Source organism: Equus przewalskii, chromosome 29 (assembly GCF_037783145.1).
Source record: "Equus przewalskii isolate Varuska chromosome 29, EquPr2, whole genome shotgun sequence".
Lineage (NCBI taxonomy): Eukaryota > Metazoa > Chordata > Mammalia > Perissodactyla > Equidae > Equus > Equus przewalskii.
Window position 1 is genome coordinate 22,046,334 of NC_091859.1, and position 15,725 is coordinate 22,062,058.

The 15,725-nt window shown below is 41.4% G+C and overlaps 1 protein-coding gene across 12 annotated transcripts in view; it reads left to right on the forward strand.

The window, feature by feature from the left end:
• Positions 1 to 15,725, forward strand: part of CFAP54 (cilia and flagella associated protein 54) — a 301,390-nt gene that overhangs the window by 149,286 nt on the left and 136,379 nt on the right. For all 12 annotated transcript variants that reach the window (XR_011534742.1, XM_008516610.2, XM_070600221.1 and 9 more), the window contains 3 exons: positions 1,450 to 1,673; positions 1,774 to 1,909; positions 5,433 to 5,538. Coding sequence is in view for 11 of the 12 variants with exons in the window: in XM_008516610.2 (XP_008514832.2) it covers positions 1,450 to 1,673; positions 1,774 to 1,909; positions 5,433 to 5,538 (466 nt within the window). In the remaining variant the exon portion in view is untranslated. The remainder of the gene's footprint in view (positions 1 to 1,449; positions 1,674 to 1,773; positions 1,910 to 5,432; positions 5,539 to 15,725) is intronic.

Here is a 15,725-nt window from a genome sequence, read left to right on the forward strand (position 1 = left end):
TGAGTGGGTTGGTTTGATTTCTTCCACACTCACCAAGAGGATTTAGTAAAGGTCAGGAGTGCCTCTACTTGGAAACCTGAGTTCAAGGGAACGGAGATATTCCCTCACGCAGATCTGTGCTGCTGGAAATCTTACTGTGGAATTAGTGGATCACAGCGATGGAGCTCATAACATCAGTAAAATGGCAACTACCCTTTATTGAGCATGACTCACGTGCCAGGCGCTGTGCTAAGGAAGCAAATTCTCATAGGTCACATATGTCATACTATTATTCACACCTTCACAGCCTGACTTCAGGTATGCATATGGCATTTCACAGCCAGATGACCTCCACGGTCTCTTCCAACTTCAAGGACTATGAATCTTGTTAGAGGGGATGTTTATCTTCTAGTTTTGTCAATACCTTCCCTCCCCTATTCCTGGGTTACCTTTAATGGAACTCCAGTTACGAGGGGCTGGACTTGAGTTACCCAATGGTCTATTGGGCTGCAGCTTAGGCCAGAGGTGGAACCAAGAGGCTTTGCTTTGCCTCAAGAATTTCTAGGAGTATACACAAATGCATCAGAGACTCAAGGGAAATGAACACTAGTTATGGAGTAACTCTTTAACTTAGGCAAAAAGAGGGTTTTCCAGATTTCCCTCTCATAGGTTTGACCTTTACGTCAGGGAATGGGACTTATTATTCTACAAATTGATGAATGTAACCCATGTATTAGGGAGACAATTATTTGTGTATACTAAAATGTATTTTTCCTCAAAACTTTACCTTATTGGTTTAATATCTTTACTTAAATAGATGGTAACTGTTTATCAAGAAATATAGACCTCAGTCTGTGCTAATATGGTAATGTCTAGTCATATGTGGCTATTTAGATTGAAGCTTAAATTAATTAAAATTAAACAAAATTAAAAATCCAGTTGGGGCCGTCTCAGTGGTGCAGCGGTTAAGTGCACACGTTCCTCTTCAGTGGCCCAGGATTGGCCGGTTCGGATCCCGGGTGCGAACATGGCACCTCTTGGCAAGCCATGCTGTGGTAGGCATCCCACATATAAAGTAGAGGAAGATGGGCACGGATGTTAGCTCAGGGCCAGTCTTCCTCAGCAGAAAGAGGAGGATTGGCAGCAGATGTTAGCTCAGGGCTAATCTTCCTAAAAAACAAAAAAGAAAAAGAAAAATCCAGTTGCACTAGTCATACTTTAATAGCCCAGTATCCACATGTGCTTATTGGTTACTATATTGAACAGCCCAGATATAGCACATTTCCATCATCACAGAAAGTTCTGTTGGATAGCATTATCAAGCTTAGATTTGCATAATGAAAGCATTTTAATATTTTTCTGTTCAGTTCTATTCCATGTTATATTTTTATCTATCACATTCAATTTTCAGACAAAACATGTAGTAAAATCTGAGATTGTACAAATTCTTTTTCAATGTGCTACTTGCAGATTATTGAAGAAAATGGAGAGTTCAGTGTTCCAAGCTGCTATGGAAATATTAAAAATGATAACGGTGGTTCTAGCCTTACTTTTGAGCATCCTTTGGATGATGTGAATGTGGTTGATTTGAAGTGGATCCATGACTTTGTATTAAAATCCCTGGAAGTTTTGTATCAAGTGGAAAAATGGGAAACGTTGGTATCACTTGCCATTCAGTTCAATACAGTTTCACAGTAAGTACTGCTGTAAAGGCAATTAAAAGTGACAGGCTTCGTGGAAAAAAATGTGTTTTAACTAATGTTTGCTTTTTAATGTATTTTTACCCCTGTCTAGTGAGAGATATACGGAGCAAGTGACACCACTTCTTGTGTATGCACAGCGCCAGCTTCTTCTAAGAATATCCAAGTTCAAGGGCCCAGATATTACCCAACAGCCCTGTGTAAGATATGAGGCTGAATACAAAGAGAAGGTAAGCTTGGCCCTATTATTCATGCTGTTGTGATTTCTTATTAGTACACATATAAAATATGAGGATTTAGGAATCAGGTAAGTGTTGTTATTTTCACTAGGCATTTATCATCCAAATCAACAACCATTATTGAGACCCTGTCGTGTGCCAGCATTTTCCAGATACAGGTGAAAAAACATTAAGTCCTTGTACACAAGAAACTTATATTCAGACCAAGGCTGCTTTATCCATTAGGCACGGTGGGGACAGGGTCTGGAGCCACAACACTTTTTAGGGGCCCACTCAATGTTTTAATTTTTTTTTAAATAAGAAGAAAATTGTAAGTTTTAGGTCAAAGAAAATGTTTTAATTTTTACTATTAATATATTTGTATTAATACCAAATAATCATAAAATATAATTTTTAATATTTTTTATGGAGGCGTGGGCCCACAAAGGCAAAAGTGTCTAAGGCCTGTGAAAGTTATGGTGCAGCTTTGAGCTGGGTAGAGGAAAGAGATAAGTAAATTCTCTCGTTTATTAATTTAATAGAAATGTATTGACTACCTCCTATCAGAGCCGTTGTGTACACTTGTACAGTCTGTGTCCTGCCCAAGGGCCCCTGACGTACACCGGGGCTGAAACCCAGTCCCTGTCCCCCACCCCAGTCTGTGCTTGTGGAGCTGCAGCCGCCCATCGAGGACTCCATTTTCTTCTTCTCACATAGGGTCCTTATGGCCTCTGCGTATTCTTGCCTCCTGCATATTCTATGTAGAGAGAATACAGTCTGAGTTCTTGCTTTCTGGAGTTTAATTTCAGAGGGGTGGAGGAAGGACCAGATAATAAACATGTAAACAGATAAATAAAAAGACTTATGATCATTCCAAGTTCTCTTAAGAAGATAAAATAGGTCAATGAGCTAGAGATAGGTGGGGAAGGGAGGTGGAACTTTAGTAAGGGGATCAAGAAGGCCTCCTGGAGATGGAAACGTTGGATGAGAAGAGGCCAGCCATACAGTGAGAAAGAGCATTCCTGCCCACTGCAAGAACAAGGATGAGGGTTCTGAGATGGGACAGAAAGAAGACCAGAATCCTGCAGTGTCGCAGACAAGGGGGAGGGTGAACCTAGGGGCTGCTCCTTCTGAGTGTTCTTTGGTGCTCCTTCCTCTTCTCCCCAATGTCTTACTGTTGCTGTGTCTCGAGACTCTGTTCTTGGTCCTCCTGTCTTCTCTAGCCACACGCTCTGCCTTGGTGAGTTAATTCAGTCTGTGGCTCTGAGTACTATCTTTATGATGATGACTATCGAAATTGCATCTCCAGCCTAGATATTTCTCCTGAATTCTGTGCCCCTATCAGTCAGGGTTTAATCAGAAGAGCAGAGCTAGAAAGATCTGCCTATCAATCAATCAATCAGTCAATCTATCCATCTATCAAGAATTGGCTTATGTGATTGTTGGGCCTGGCTTAGCAAGTCCAAAATCTGTAGGGTAGGCAGTCAGGATGGTGAGCAGGAAGGAACCCTACAGGTGTGGCCAGAAGCTGTTATCCATAGACAGTCAGTGAGGGAGGATCCAGTGGGAAAAGAACAGTTGTAAACCTGGGTGCTATTTGGAGTTTGGAGTCTGGAGACTGCCAGCATGTCAAGGATTCACTTGATTAGGTCACGCCCACCGAGGATAAACTCTCTAGCTAAAAGTCAGTTTATTAGGAACTTTAATTTGTGTGTGCAAAATCCCTTCACAGCAGCACCTAGATTTTTGGTGGATTGAATAACTGGGATGAGGTGTGTGAATGCTACAAAATGGTCGCCTCCCTCCCTTTCGTCCTCATAGTGTAACCTGACCAAGTTGACTCATCAAAAAACCATCTCCTGCGCAATCAATATCATCTCTTAGATGTTTCATACCCTTCTCAAATTTAGCACATCTCAAACAAACCTGTTCTGTCAAGTCTTCCCCACTTCAATTGATGACAACCTTGTTTCTCTAGCTGCTCGGATCAGACAACTTGGAGATATCCCTGACTCCTCTCTTGCCTTTGCAGTCCTCTTCAAATTGGTTACCAAATATATCAAAATATATTCAGAAGCTGACCACTTCTCACTGCCTCTACCCCTGCTGCTCTGATCCAAGCCATCGTTACATTTGCTTGGATTAATGCAATGACTTCCTAATTGGTTTTCTTGGTTCCAGCGTCCCTGAACCCCTGCCTCCAGCCTAGAGTCTGTTCTCAATGCAGCAGATAGAACGACCCTTTACAAACCTAAGTCAGACCATGTCATTCCTCCTCTTTAAACGCTGCAGTGGCTTCCCATCTGATTCAGAGTTAAAGTGAACATCCTTATCGCGGGTTTAATGCCTCGTATAACTTATTCCCCTGTGATCTCCAGTAACTCGTCTCCTGTTACTCCTCTGCAGGTTTCAGTTGCTCTGTTCTTTAAGACTTCCGGCCTCAGGGTCTTTGCATTTGCTGTTCCCTTTCTTGGAATGCTTCTACCCCAAATATCCACATTGATTTTGTCTCACCTTTTTCCGCTCTTTGCTAAATGTCACATTCTCTGTGAGGACCTTCCCCACCACCCTGTTTGAAATTATGTTCCCGTTTGCTCTATTTCTCTCTATAGCATTTATAACTCTTTAATACACTCCATAATGTACTCTTCCATTTTGTTTATTGTCTCTCTACTTCCACTAGAATAAATTCCGTAAGAATAGGAATTTTTGTTTACTTTGTTCTCTGCCGTATCATTCTTGAGCTTGGAGCAGTGCCTGCCACATGATACATATTCAGTAAAGATTGTTTACTGAAGCTGGAGAGGTGGGAAGGACTGGTCAAGTAGGACACTCTTAGGCTGCAGGAAGGAATTTGCGTTTTATTAGAATGTGTTTACATCTCATTGTGGAAGCACCTGCAAGAGACGATAAAGAAGCAGCATCTACATCAGCCTGGGGTTCAAGGGGGGCTCCATTTTGGGCAATAGGTTCGTTCAAGGAGTGGGAGTGGAGAACAGAAAGAAGAGCATCTTAGACCTTTTAAAAGAATTTCCTTCTGGCTGAAAATGCTGTTTTCAGCTATTTTATAATTTTAGGACTCAACTGTCTGTTGGAAAGTAAATTTTTAAAATACTACAGAAGTTAGTTCTGAAAAACCTCACCAGGGAAGTTTAAATTGCACTAATTAGGAGTAGGGTAGAAAAATCTGCCACTGGAAAAGCAGCCTATATTTTAAATATGTTTCACTTACATAATGGAAGATATATTTAGACTAGCAAGTTTATAGAATATCAGAAAATCAAATTCTAATTGCTCTACATAATGTGCATAATGCCCTTCCAGCTGTGTTGTATAAAAGAAATATGAAAAATTAGGTAGCCACTTTTTTCTCTAAAGTTCTCGTGATTGAAGGCTGCTCTGCTAGCAATTTATTCATAGCATCCTTTTGTATCTATTCTTTTGACAAATGAGAAATAAGATAAACATTTCAAGTAAACTAAATTTTTGGCTATAAATACCTGAGTAATATTTGTTTTCATCTTTCCTTTGTAAGATAACCTGCCGAAATTTCATTGGGAAGCAGCTCGAGATTAATCCAGCCCCTGTAGTGACAGATAGATGGAACTCCACGGATTTCCTAAGAAAGCTTATCTATTCAGGTCAGAAACAATTTTAGCTTGAAATTCTTTTAAAGCAAGGTTTGCTGTTGTGTTCTGCATGTCAAATCTCCCATAATTAAAATGTTTGCAAAATCTCTTTTGCAGGTTTATTTGACTGAAAATAATCCATTTGATTTTTACTGTCTTATGTTGCTAAAATTGTCATTTAAGGGAAATTAAAGCACGTCTTTATTAATTTAATCTGTAAATTAAAGAAGGCAAATAAAAGAAGGAGAAAGGAAATTAATGAGAAAAAATAAAGATGGAAAAAGACTGTTTTGTACAGTTTCCCTGTTTTTATCTTTCTTGGGAACTCTTCAGATTGACCTTTTGCTATTTTCTTAGTTCTGTCTTGACTCCCATGATAACTTCCACTTCCATAATCAATACAGATTGTTCTCATATTGGCTTTAACACGGTGAAGTTGTCAGTCTTTCAACAAGAGTGCAGGAGAAGATTTGGGAAGGTCATGACCCCTTTGCTTTTAGCTAATGAGCCCTCTTGGAATATTTTGGCAGTGCAGCCAGAGGGAATGAGGAAATGGAAAAAGATGAAAATGGAAATAATGCCTTTTCTCAATTGCACTTTTCTTGTGTGTGTTTCTCGTACAAGAAAGAAATGCAAGTCTTCCCCTTGAAGTGTTAGGATCCTTTCATTTATCTATTCATTTTATGTATGTATGTGTGTATGTATGTAATCTTTCATTCATTCATTCATTTGAGTCAGTCAGGCAGCTGTTCAGTCATTCAGCAAACATTTACTGAGTAACACTTGTTAAGTGCTGTCTTGGGTACTGAGAAAACAAAGATGAATGAGACTAAAGATTTGTTATCTAGGAGTTTACAACTCATTGAAGGAGACTGATAAATAAACCAGAGATTATAGGATAGAGTGATAAGATCTGTAACATTATGACTACTGCTGCTGTAAACAATAATAGTTAACAACTAGCATCGCTTTTGAGAGACTGCAAGTAATTTAGTGGGGCTAAGGTAAAAGGAAAGGCAAAAGCTGAGGTTGGAAAGGTTGGCAGGAGTTAGATAATTAAGGGTCTTAGAAGGCAGGATAAAGAGATTCAGATTTATCTGGAGAGCTGAGGGGAGCTAGTTAAAAGGATTTAAAGAAGGAAGTGAAATGATCCTATTTATGTTCTTGAAAGAACCTTCAGCAGCAGTATGGGGAATCGATTGAAAGGAGACCGCATGGAAACAGGGGAGCAGCTCCTCCTGACTTGTGTATTACAGACAGGATGAGGGCCTGGACTTAGGTGGTGGGAACAGAGGAGTGGACGGATGGGAGAGAAAGGCTGAAGCCCACAGGACTGTGTTCTGTGCTGGGTAGATGAGGAAGGGAGGAGTCCAAGTTGCATTGATTTCTGGCTTGGGTGGCTAGATGGATGTGGTGTCTTCACCCTACAGGAAAATGGAAGGGAGGGGCAGATCAGAGGAGAAGGTTACCTGGGAGTTACTGCGTTCGAGTTCCCTGGATGATCGCTAAGTGGAATGAGCTGGTATATAGTAGGATATACTTGTGAGGCACTCAGCAGAGATTTGTATTTCAGTCATCAATATATTGGTAGTGGTTGAAATCAGGGGCTTGTATGAAGTCACCCAGGGAGGGTTTTGTGGAGTGTAGACCTGAGGATGGCCTCACCTTGGAAGCCATATCAGTCAATATGAACTAGGCCGTGCAGCAGTAACAAGCCATCCCCAAATCCCATTGCCTTGACGTGAGGGCAAATCTGGTTTTTCCCAGTGCTACTGTGTTAAATGAGGTTGACTGCTAAGCTGCTGTTCATTGTGGGTTGATGGAATCTCCATCTTGACACAGGCTTCCATGATTGCTTCCAAGGCAAGAAACAGGACACTGATTTACCCTCTAGGAAGCCTTACTGAGAGGCATGTTGTAAATGGTTAAGAGCACAACCTTTGAATCCAGACTACATATGCACATACTAGAGGCTTTATGCTAAAGGGTCTACATGGATTGTCTCATTTAATTATTATAACAGCCCAATAATAGAATTGTTATTATGCATTGGACGGTAGGCACTCATAAGTGCATTGTGAATTTTAGCTTACAATCACCTAATGAGGTAGGTTTGTTATTGTCTCCATTGTTCAGGCAGGAAAAAGAATGTATTTTATATTCTTTTTTATATTTTATAATTTTATATTCATGATATATATAAATTATGCACTGGCTTTTAAAGCTGCTATTTGAAAGTGACACTATCCCTTCTGCTGACATTTCATTGGCCAAAGTCACATGACCACATCTAAGTGAAAAGGGGTAGGGAAGTGTGATCCTACTTTGTGCCCTGAGGATAAAGAGGCAGAATATGTGAAGAGCTGTCATGATTGTCACAGGAGCAAACAGAGGAAGAGCAGAATCTGAAAGAGATTGGGAGTGGTCGAAGGGCTGAGAGGTACAGCACATGATGGGTAGAAACAAGGCCGAGACAAGAGAGACATTGAGGAAGATGAGACAGTCAACAGTCAGAGAGGTCATGTAAGATGAGGACCGATTGTCTATTGTATTTGGGAGGTCATTGTCATTGCCCTTTTTGCTGTGACACCCTCTCCTTCAGGCCTTACTCTAGCTGTTTTCCCCTTCCTGGAATGCTCCTCGCGCATCCGGGCGTCTGTATGATATGCTTCTCCCTCACCTCCCTTAAGTCTTTGTGTACATCTCATCTGTTTCAGGAGGCTTACTCTGACCATTCTGTTTAAAACTGCACCCTGCCTGCCTCCTCCAGTTCCCCTTTACTCTGCTAAATGTTTTCTTTTTTCTGAATCACTTACCACCGTCTGTCATATTGTATAACTTAGTTCTTTACTGTATTTATTGATTACTAGTCTGTCTCCTCTGATACAACATAAGCTCTCCAAGGGCAAGGATCCTTGTTTTGTTCAATGATATTTTTGAAATGAACTTCGTCAGTGTCTGATACATAGTAGGAACTCACTATCTATTTGTCAAATAAGTGACTTTGTGACCTTAACAAGAGTAGCTTCAAAGAAATGGTGGGGAGGGGAGTAGAAGTATTTTGAGCGGTGTGTGCGATTGTGCTGAACTGTGCCCACACAGAGTCGTGGAACAGAGAATAGCCTTTCAGAAAGCTTAGCAGAGACAAGAGAGAGAGAGGCAGAGGCAGCTAGAAGGAAATGTGGAGCTGAGGAGAGCTCCAGGGGCTTTGTTTTGTTTGTCTGTTTTTAATAGAAGAAAAGGAGCCTCTTCCTATATTAAATGGAAGGAGCCAGTAGAGAGGGAGTGCTTAGAGACAGGAGAGAAAGATATTTGGTAGGGCAAAGAAATTGAGGAGAAACCAGGCAGAGAATGGGATCCAGGGGAATTAGCCTTAGAGAGGAGGATGGAACACCCCCGCTGCTAGGGCAGAAAGGAAGGAGCAGACAATAGGCCCAAGTGCAGGCAAGTTTGTAGGTGGTAAAGGTAGAAGTTGAAGGCATTCTCGTTGCATGCTGGAGATTTTCTTAATAAAGCAGGGGGTGGAGAGCATAGCCAAGCTTGACAGTGTAGGAGATTTCAGGAGGGATGGAAAGAGTGGACTGGCCACTGAGGAAAATGAGAGAAGGGAAGATAGAAGGGCTTCAGAGCAGTGTAGAGGGCACCACTGAGTGAGGTTGGTGACCATGAACTTGCCAATGATAAATCAAATTATCCCATCATATTCAGTAAACAATGGGAGGACTGCCTTCCTGTGGTCAATCACATGTGACTAGTCCCAATCAAGAGTGTGATTCTTCCTGGGTGTGTTTTCCTTTTCTTGATCTCGTCTGTCAAACCTCTGGAGATCCCCCAATTTGGGATCTGTAACTCAGAATGTGATATATATTATACCCTCCATCCTAAACAAGGCTGGGAAGAAATGCGAGAAAATGTATCAAAAATGCTTACTATCAAAATGATGAGTAGCATCTAAGGGATGGGAAAAACATACCTAGCAAAATTCTAGACGTGTGTGACCGATAGATGCTTATTGATGAAGGGTGCAATATGGCAGAAAAGTACTTGGGTTGCCTGTTGTTAAAGTTACATTTGGACAGGCAAGGTGGTGAGTGGTGGGACAGAAAGGAAGGGAGGTGGAATCATGCAATAGTGATCCTTTGGGTTGATTCTCAACAGTGGTGGAAGTTCAGCCAGTTTGAGCAATGATTAGAGTGGGAATATTTGAATGGATAAAGTCTAAAATATATTGTAATGGCAGTAATAATTAATTCAGCCAGGCACTTTATTTAGCACCTTATAACCATTAGCTTCTTTACATTTTATAGTATTAGGAGGTAGATATTGTCATGCTTACATTACAGATGAGAAAATCAAACGTCACTAGTAAGTAGTGGAACTGTGATTCAGACTCTGTTTGATTGCTCCACCCAAGTGTGCTTCACTGAGCTATCAGGCCTGTTCACCATTTGGCCCTTCCAGCTTAGACTCTGCCTTAATTCACAGCACTCGAGAAAAAATTTGCTATGTATCAGTGGTCTTGGGGAGACAGATACTTTATTCTGACTTATTGTGTTGGCATGGTAATTTTTAGATGATCCTGTTACTAATTATAGGTTTTACATTGAGCCATTATCATTAAAATCTTGGCATCCAACTTAGAGCTCTTTATAAGACTCCAGGACCTCTGTGACTAGGAGCGTACTTTGGCTGACACTTTTGAGCTTATTTGGCAAACTTTTAGGATGCTAAGTTGTTTTCAATATACTGAACTCAGAACATTAACATGTTTATGAGCATGTTGGATCTTATGCATGTCACCATGACATGTTTGCAGTTCTTTTAAAAGACCACGTGTATTCCCCATGGTTTCCACACCAGATTACTGCTTTAGAACATCGTAAATTTTCTTTTGGCATTTGGTGATAATCCTTGAACATTTAATTCTTCAGAACAGATATTGTAATGCCCCAGTGCCTAGGAACATTTGGTGTTCTCATTATTTGAAAGCATTCTATTCTCCCTCTAACTATTTAATAATGCATATGTAATTTGATAAGGTCTCTGTAGGATTTGGAGAAGTGAGAATACCTCACTTTACAGATTACTTTTTGTCTGGATGAGTAACCTGCCTGCTTGTCAGGCTTCATAGGGGAGAGAACTCTATGGATATGCCTTTTATTGCAGCCACTTTTGCTTTCTGTCTGAGTTCTCTTTCTTCAGTTTTGACCTGATTGGTATTTAAGCTCTTGAGAGGGTTATTCAGTCTTTAGCTATGTTGGAGTTTATAACTCTTTGGCAGATGTGCTTTATTACCACCACTGGGCACTTGGATTGATGTGACCAAGTGTGTAGAAGGCAGCCCAAATTTCCTGTCACTCCTGGGAAGCCTTCATTGGTGGACCCATCTCTCAGGAGTCATTGGCCTTTCAGTTCTAATGTCTACATTGGTACAATGAGAGACATAGTAACTTCTTTTTTCTCCCCTTCCTCCTCCTTCCCTCCTCCTCCTCTTCTTCTGACCTATTTCAAACCATTGAGGCTATTAGTGCCTTTGAAAGAGCTTCTTGAATTATCCATGGAAGTTTTCAGAGAGGAACCCCCTTGAGGCAGAGATGTCAGGGTAAGGCCTCCGAAGCTAATGATATTTCCTCATTGCTTTGCATCATTTATCTCATGTAGACAGCCGCAAAAATACCAACAGAACTCTAATTAGACCACAAGAAAAAAGTTTGCTAGGGCTTGAAAAAGGTAAAAAAAGAAAGTGAAATATAGTTTAGGACAAAAACAAAGAGGAATAACATATAAGCAGATATTTGATAAAAGTAGCAGGGTGATTTTATTCAGACTCTATGTCTTAAAGATGACAAATAGCTCCCCTTCCTCCTGTCTCCATTATTGCCCCCCATCGCTGGCGTGCCTTTGTGGTTTTTATTCTAGAATGTAAGCTCTGTGAGAGCAGGGAGTGTGTCTGTTCTGTTCACCTGTATCTCTTTAGTGCCTAGCATGGTGCCTCATACTGGTAGGTGCTTAATATATATTTTAAGAATATACAACTAATGGTCAATCTGTGAGCCTCCATCTATTGAAAACCTCCTCCATGCCAGGCACTGTGCTGGACACTTCACCCACGGTCCCAAACAATTGCCCTCAGAGGTAAATATTATCATCCCAATTTTAACAGATATTTAAAATTAAGGCCTAGAGAAAGTAACTTTCTCCAAATATTAATATGTAAGGGCTTCCAGCTTCCCCCTTTTCCTTTGCTCACTTAACTTCTTTCCCTGATCTCACTCTCTAAGGAGAAAAAGATGAAAGTCAAGCTCATGAATTCTTGCAAGAAAAAACAGAGCAGAAATCTATAATCTTCAGGATGTTATGCATAAGGAGGAGCAGGGATGTGCTTTCTCGGGGAATCATGCAGGGCTGGGTATGGCTTAGAGGAGAGGGGAATTGAGGGAGCAAGGTGGTGGAGACAGATTGGAGTGGACAAGAGAGTGAAATTGGTAGGGCAGAGCAGTGAGAGCTCCCGGGGAGTTAATAAGAGCCACTGTGGCCCAAGTATCTGACGCTCTTTAAATGTGTGATGGTGAAGTGTGTCAAGAGTGAGTGTGCTGGAGGGGCAAGTGCATCTCTTAATGTGGCCATGTTCCTGGTTTGACTAGAACCTCTAAGATTTCTGGACATTAGGGTATAATGAAAGATGTTGTCTCTATGGCCATAGAGTGTAACCATGTTACTAATTCCATCAGGACCTCCCTGGGCTCACAAGGACCCCAGGCTTCTTCTCTTTGACTTTTCTTGAGCTTATTCCTGTCCTGTTCTCAAAGTGTCTCTGTGCCTAAATTAGCAGGCCTTAAATCTGGCTCGTTGTCTGTTACCCAAGATCTGATGCTCTTTGGCAAACTGTCTGGGAAAGTCCCTGAACTTGAGCATTGTTTCTCTCTCTTATCTCTTATATGGGCTTAAAACAAGTTGTTGTCCCTCAAGTTTACTTTTCCTCCTTTGTAAAATGTGAGTGATATCTACCCTCACTAGTTTGTAAGGTGCTGTGAGGATCGATTGAGATTAAGATCTATAGAAATGATTATTAGTAAAGTTTATCCCAGCCATTTAGCTTTGCCATTCATTCATTTAATGTATATTTATTGAGCACATACCATGTAACAGGCAGTTTCATAGGTCTGGGGTTATAGCAGTGGACAAAATGGACAAAAATCCCTGCCCTTGTGGAACTTACATTCTAGTGGGAGGAGACAATCCATAAACAAGTAAAACACATAGTGTGTCAGAAGATGGTAAGTGCTACGGAACAGAGAGAAGTCGGGAGGGGGGAGTGTTACAGTTTTAAATAGAATGATCAAGGAAGGCCTCCTCAGAAGTTACCAGTTAAGCAAGAATCTTAAGGAGCTGAGGAAGCAAGACATGGGGCTATTTGAGGGAAGAATGTTCTGGACCAACAAGAATTGCTAGTGGCAAGACCCTGAGGTGGAAGTATGCCTGGTGTGGGAGGGAGTGAGCGGGAGAATAGTAAGAGAGGGGCTCAGAGCGGTCATGGGGCGCCAGTTCATGTAGGGCCTTACAGGTCTTTTCAGGGCTTTGGTGTTTGCTCTAGGTGATGAGGGCACCAATGGAGGGTCTTGGGCAGAGGTGTGGCATGAGATAACTTAATTTTAAAAGGAGCCCCCTGGTTCCTGTGTTAAGAGCACATAGTAGGAGTGGAAAGAGTGGAAACAGGGTGACTGGTTAGGAGGGTGACTGCAGTAATTCTAAAGGAGATGATGAAGTCTTAGAACATAGTGGAAGGGATACTGGATATTTTCTGAAGGAGGAGCATATAGGATTTGCTGTAAATTTGATTTGGGGCATGAGAGAAGAAGAGGAGTCAAGGACGATTTCAGCTTTTGGCATGAGCAACTGGAAAAATGGAACCACCCTTTAATAAGATGGGGAAAGACTATGGGAGGAACAGGTTTAGGAAGAAAGATTAGGAAATCAATTGCGAACCTGTTAAATTTGAGATGTCTATTGGATGCACAGCAGAGTAGACCTTTGGATAAAAGAGTCTGGACTTCAGGAGAGTTGGGGCCAGAGATATAAATTTGGGTGCCACCAGCATATAGATGATCTTTAAAACTATGAGACTAGATGAAATCATCAAGGGGGTGAGTATAAATTAAGAATAAAAGAGAGGCAGCCTAAGGATTGAGACCTGGGGTTTTCCAGTATTAGGAGGTAGGGTTGATGAGGATGAATTAGCAAAGAGGACTAAGAAGGAGTGATCAGTGAGGTTGGAAAAGGACTTTTAAGCCAAAGAAGGAAGTATTTGAAGGAGGAGGGAGTTATTAACTGGGTCAAATGCTGCTGAAAATTTAAGTGAGATAAAGTCTAAAAACTGAACACTAGATTTAGCCACATGAAGATCCTTGGGGTGGAATGATGGGGGAAAACCTGATCTAAGTGGGTTCACGAGAGAATGAGAAACAATGAATATAGAATTTTTTGGAGTTTTGCTGTAAAATGGAGCAGAGAAATAGGATGGTAGCTTGAGGGGAAGAAGGGTCAAAAGAAAGATTTCTAAATTCTTTTCTTTTTTAGAAATTTAAATATAGTCACCATGCTGTGCATTACAGCCCCAGAACTTATTTACCTTATAACTGGAAGATTGTACCTTTTGCCCAATTTTACCCATTTTACCTACCCCCCACACCTCATCTCTGGCAACTACCAATCTGTTCTCTGTTTCTATGAGTTTGATTTTTTTAGATTCCACATGTAAGTGAGATCATATAGTTTTTGTCTTTGTCTGACCTATATTTCTTAGCATAACACCCACAAGGTCCATCGATGTTGTTGCAAAAGGCAGGATTTCCTTCTTTTTTAATGGCTGAATTATATTCCATTGTATGTATATACCATATTTTCTTTATCCGTTCATCTGCTGATGGACACGTAGGTTGTTTCCATGTCTTGGCTATTGTGAATAATGCTGCAGGGCCAGCCTGGTGGCGCAGTGGTTACGTTTACACATTCTGCTTCAGCGGCCTGGGGTTCACCGGTTCGGATCCCAGGTGCGGACATGGCACCACTTGGCAAACCATGCTGTGGTAGGCATCCCACATATAAAGTAGAGGAAGATGGGCACGGATGTTAGCTCAGGGCCAGTATTCCTCAAAAAAAGAGGAGGATTGGCAGCACCTGTTAGCTCAGGGCTACTCTTCCTCAAAAAAAAAAAAAAAGAAAAACTGCTGCTGTGAACGTAGAGTTTTTTTAAATTTAAAACTTTTTTAAAGATAGGAGAAAAACAGCAAAATATTCTGTTAGGAATGATTCAGCAGAGGGAGAAATTGATGATTTGGAGAGGGAGAGAACTGCTGGACAGATGCCCTTCAGGTGTAGATGGGGCACAGGTGCTGGGGGCTGGGTGGATATGGTGGTGAGACTTGCAGAAACTCTCCGTGGATTGCTCCAGTTTTTTTCCAATGAGGTAGGAAGCAAGTTCATTGGCCTTGAAAAGATGGAAAAGAGGTAATTCCCATCCCCTTTTTTTCTTTACCTCGCAGCCAATTAACCACTTTCCTGTTACCTGTAACATTGGAGCATTCCCTGTGTCCCTCCCTCGTTCCCACTGCTACTACCTTCGTTGGGTTCAAATCACACAATGTTGGTGGTGTTGTAGCCTCACAGTCTCTCAGCCACCAACCTCTTTCTATTGCAGTCTGCTGTGTATACAACTGTCGTCTAACTCTTCCTAAAGCTCCAACCTCTTTCTATTGCAGTCTGCTGTGTATACAACTGTCAGCTAACTCTTCCTAAAGTTCCAACCTCTTTCTCTCAGAGTCCTGCTCAAACCCTTCCTTGGCTCCTCATTAAAGACGATGAAGGCCACTTACTCAGTGAGAGCTTCAGGCCTGTGGCACACCCTTCTTTGTTCAAAGGACTGGCCATGTCATCTTACTGTGCGCTGAGTCCCCACTCCTCTTCGTGCTTCCATACCTCTCGTTGCACAAACTAGTTCTGTGACCCAAGGGAAGCTACGAGACTTCCCTTTGCCTTATTTTCGTCATCTGTAAAGTCAGGATATAATGGTACGTACTTCTTGTGGTGGTTGTTACAATTCGACAAGGTTATCACAATAAATTATTTAGAATAGTTCCTGGCATAGTGTAAGCTCAGTCAACTTCAACTGTTCCTATTGTAACTATCTGAAACCCCTTCCT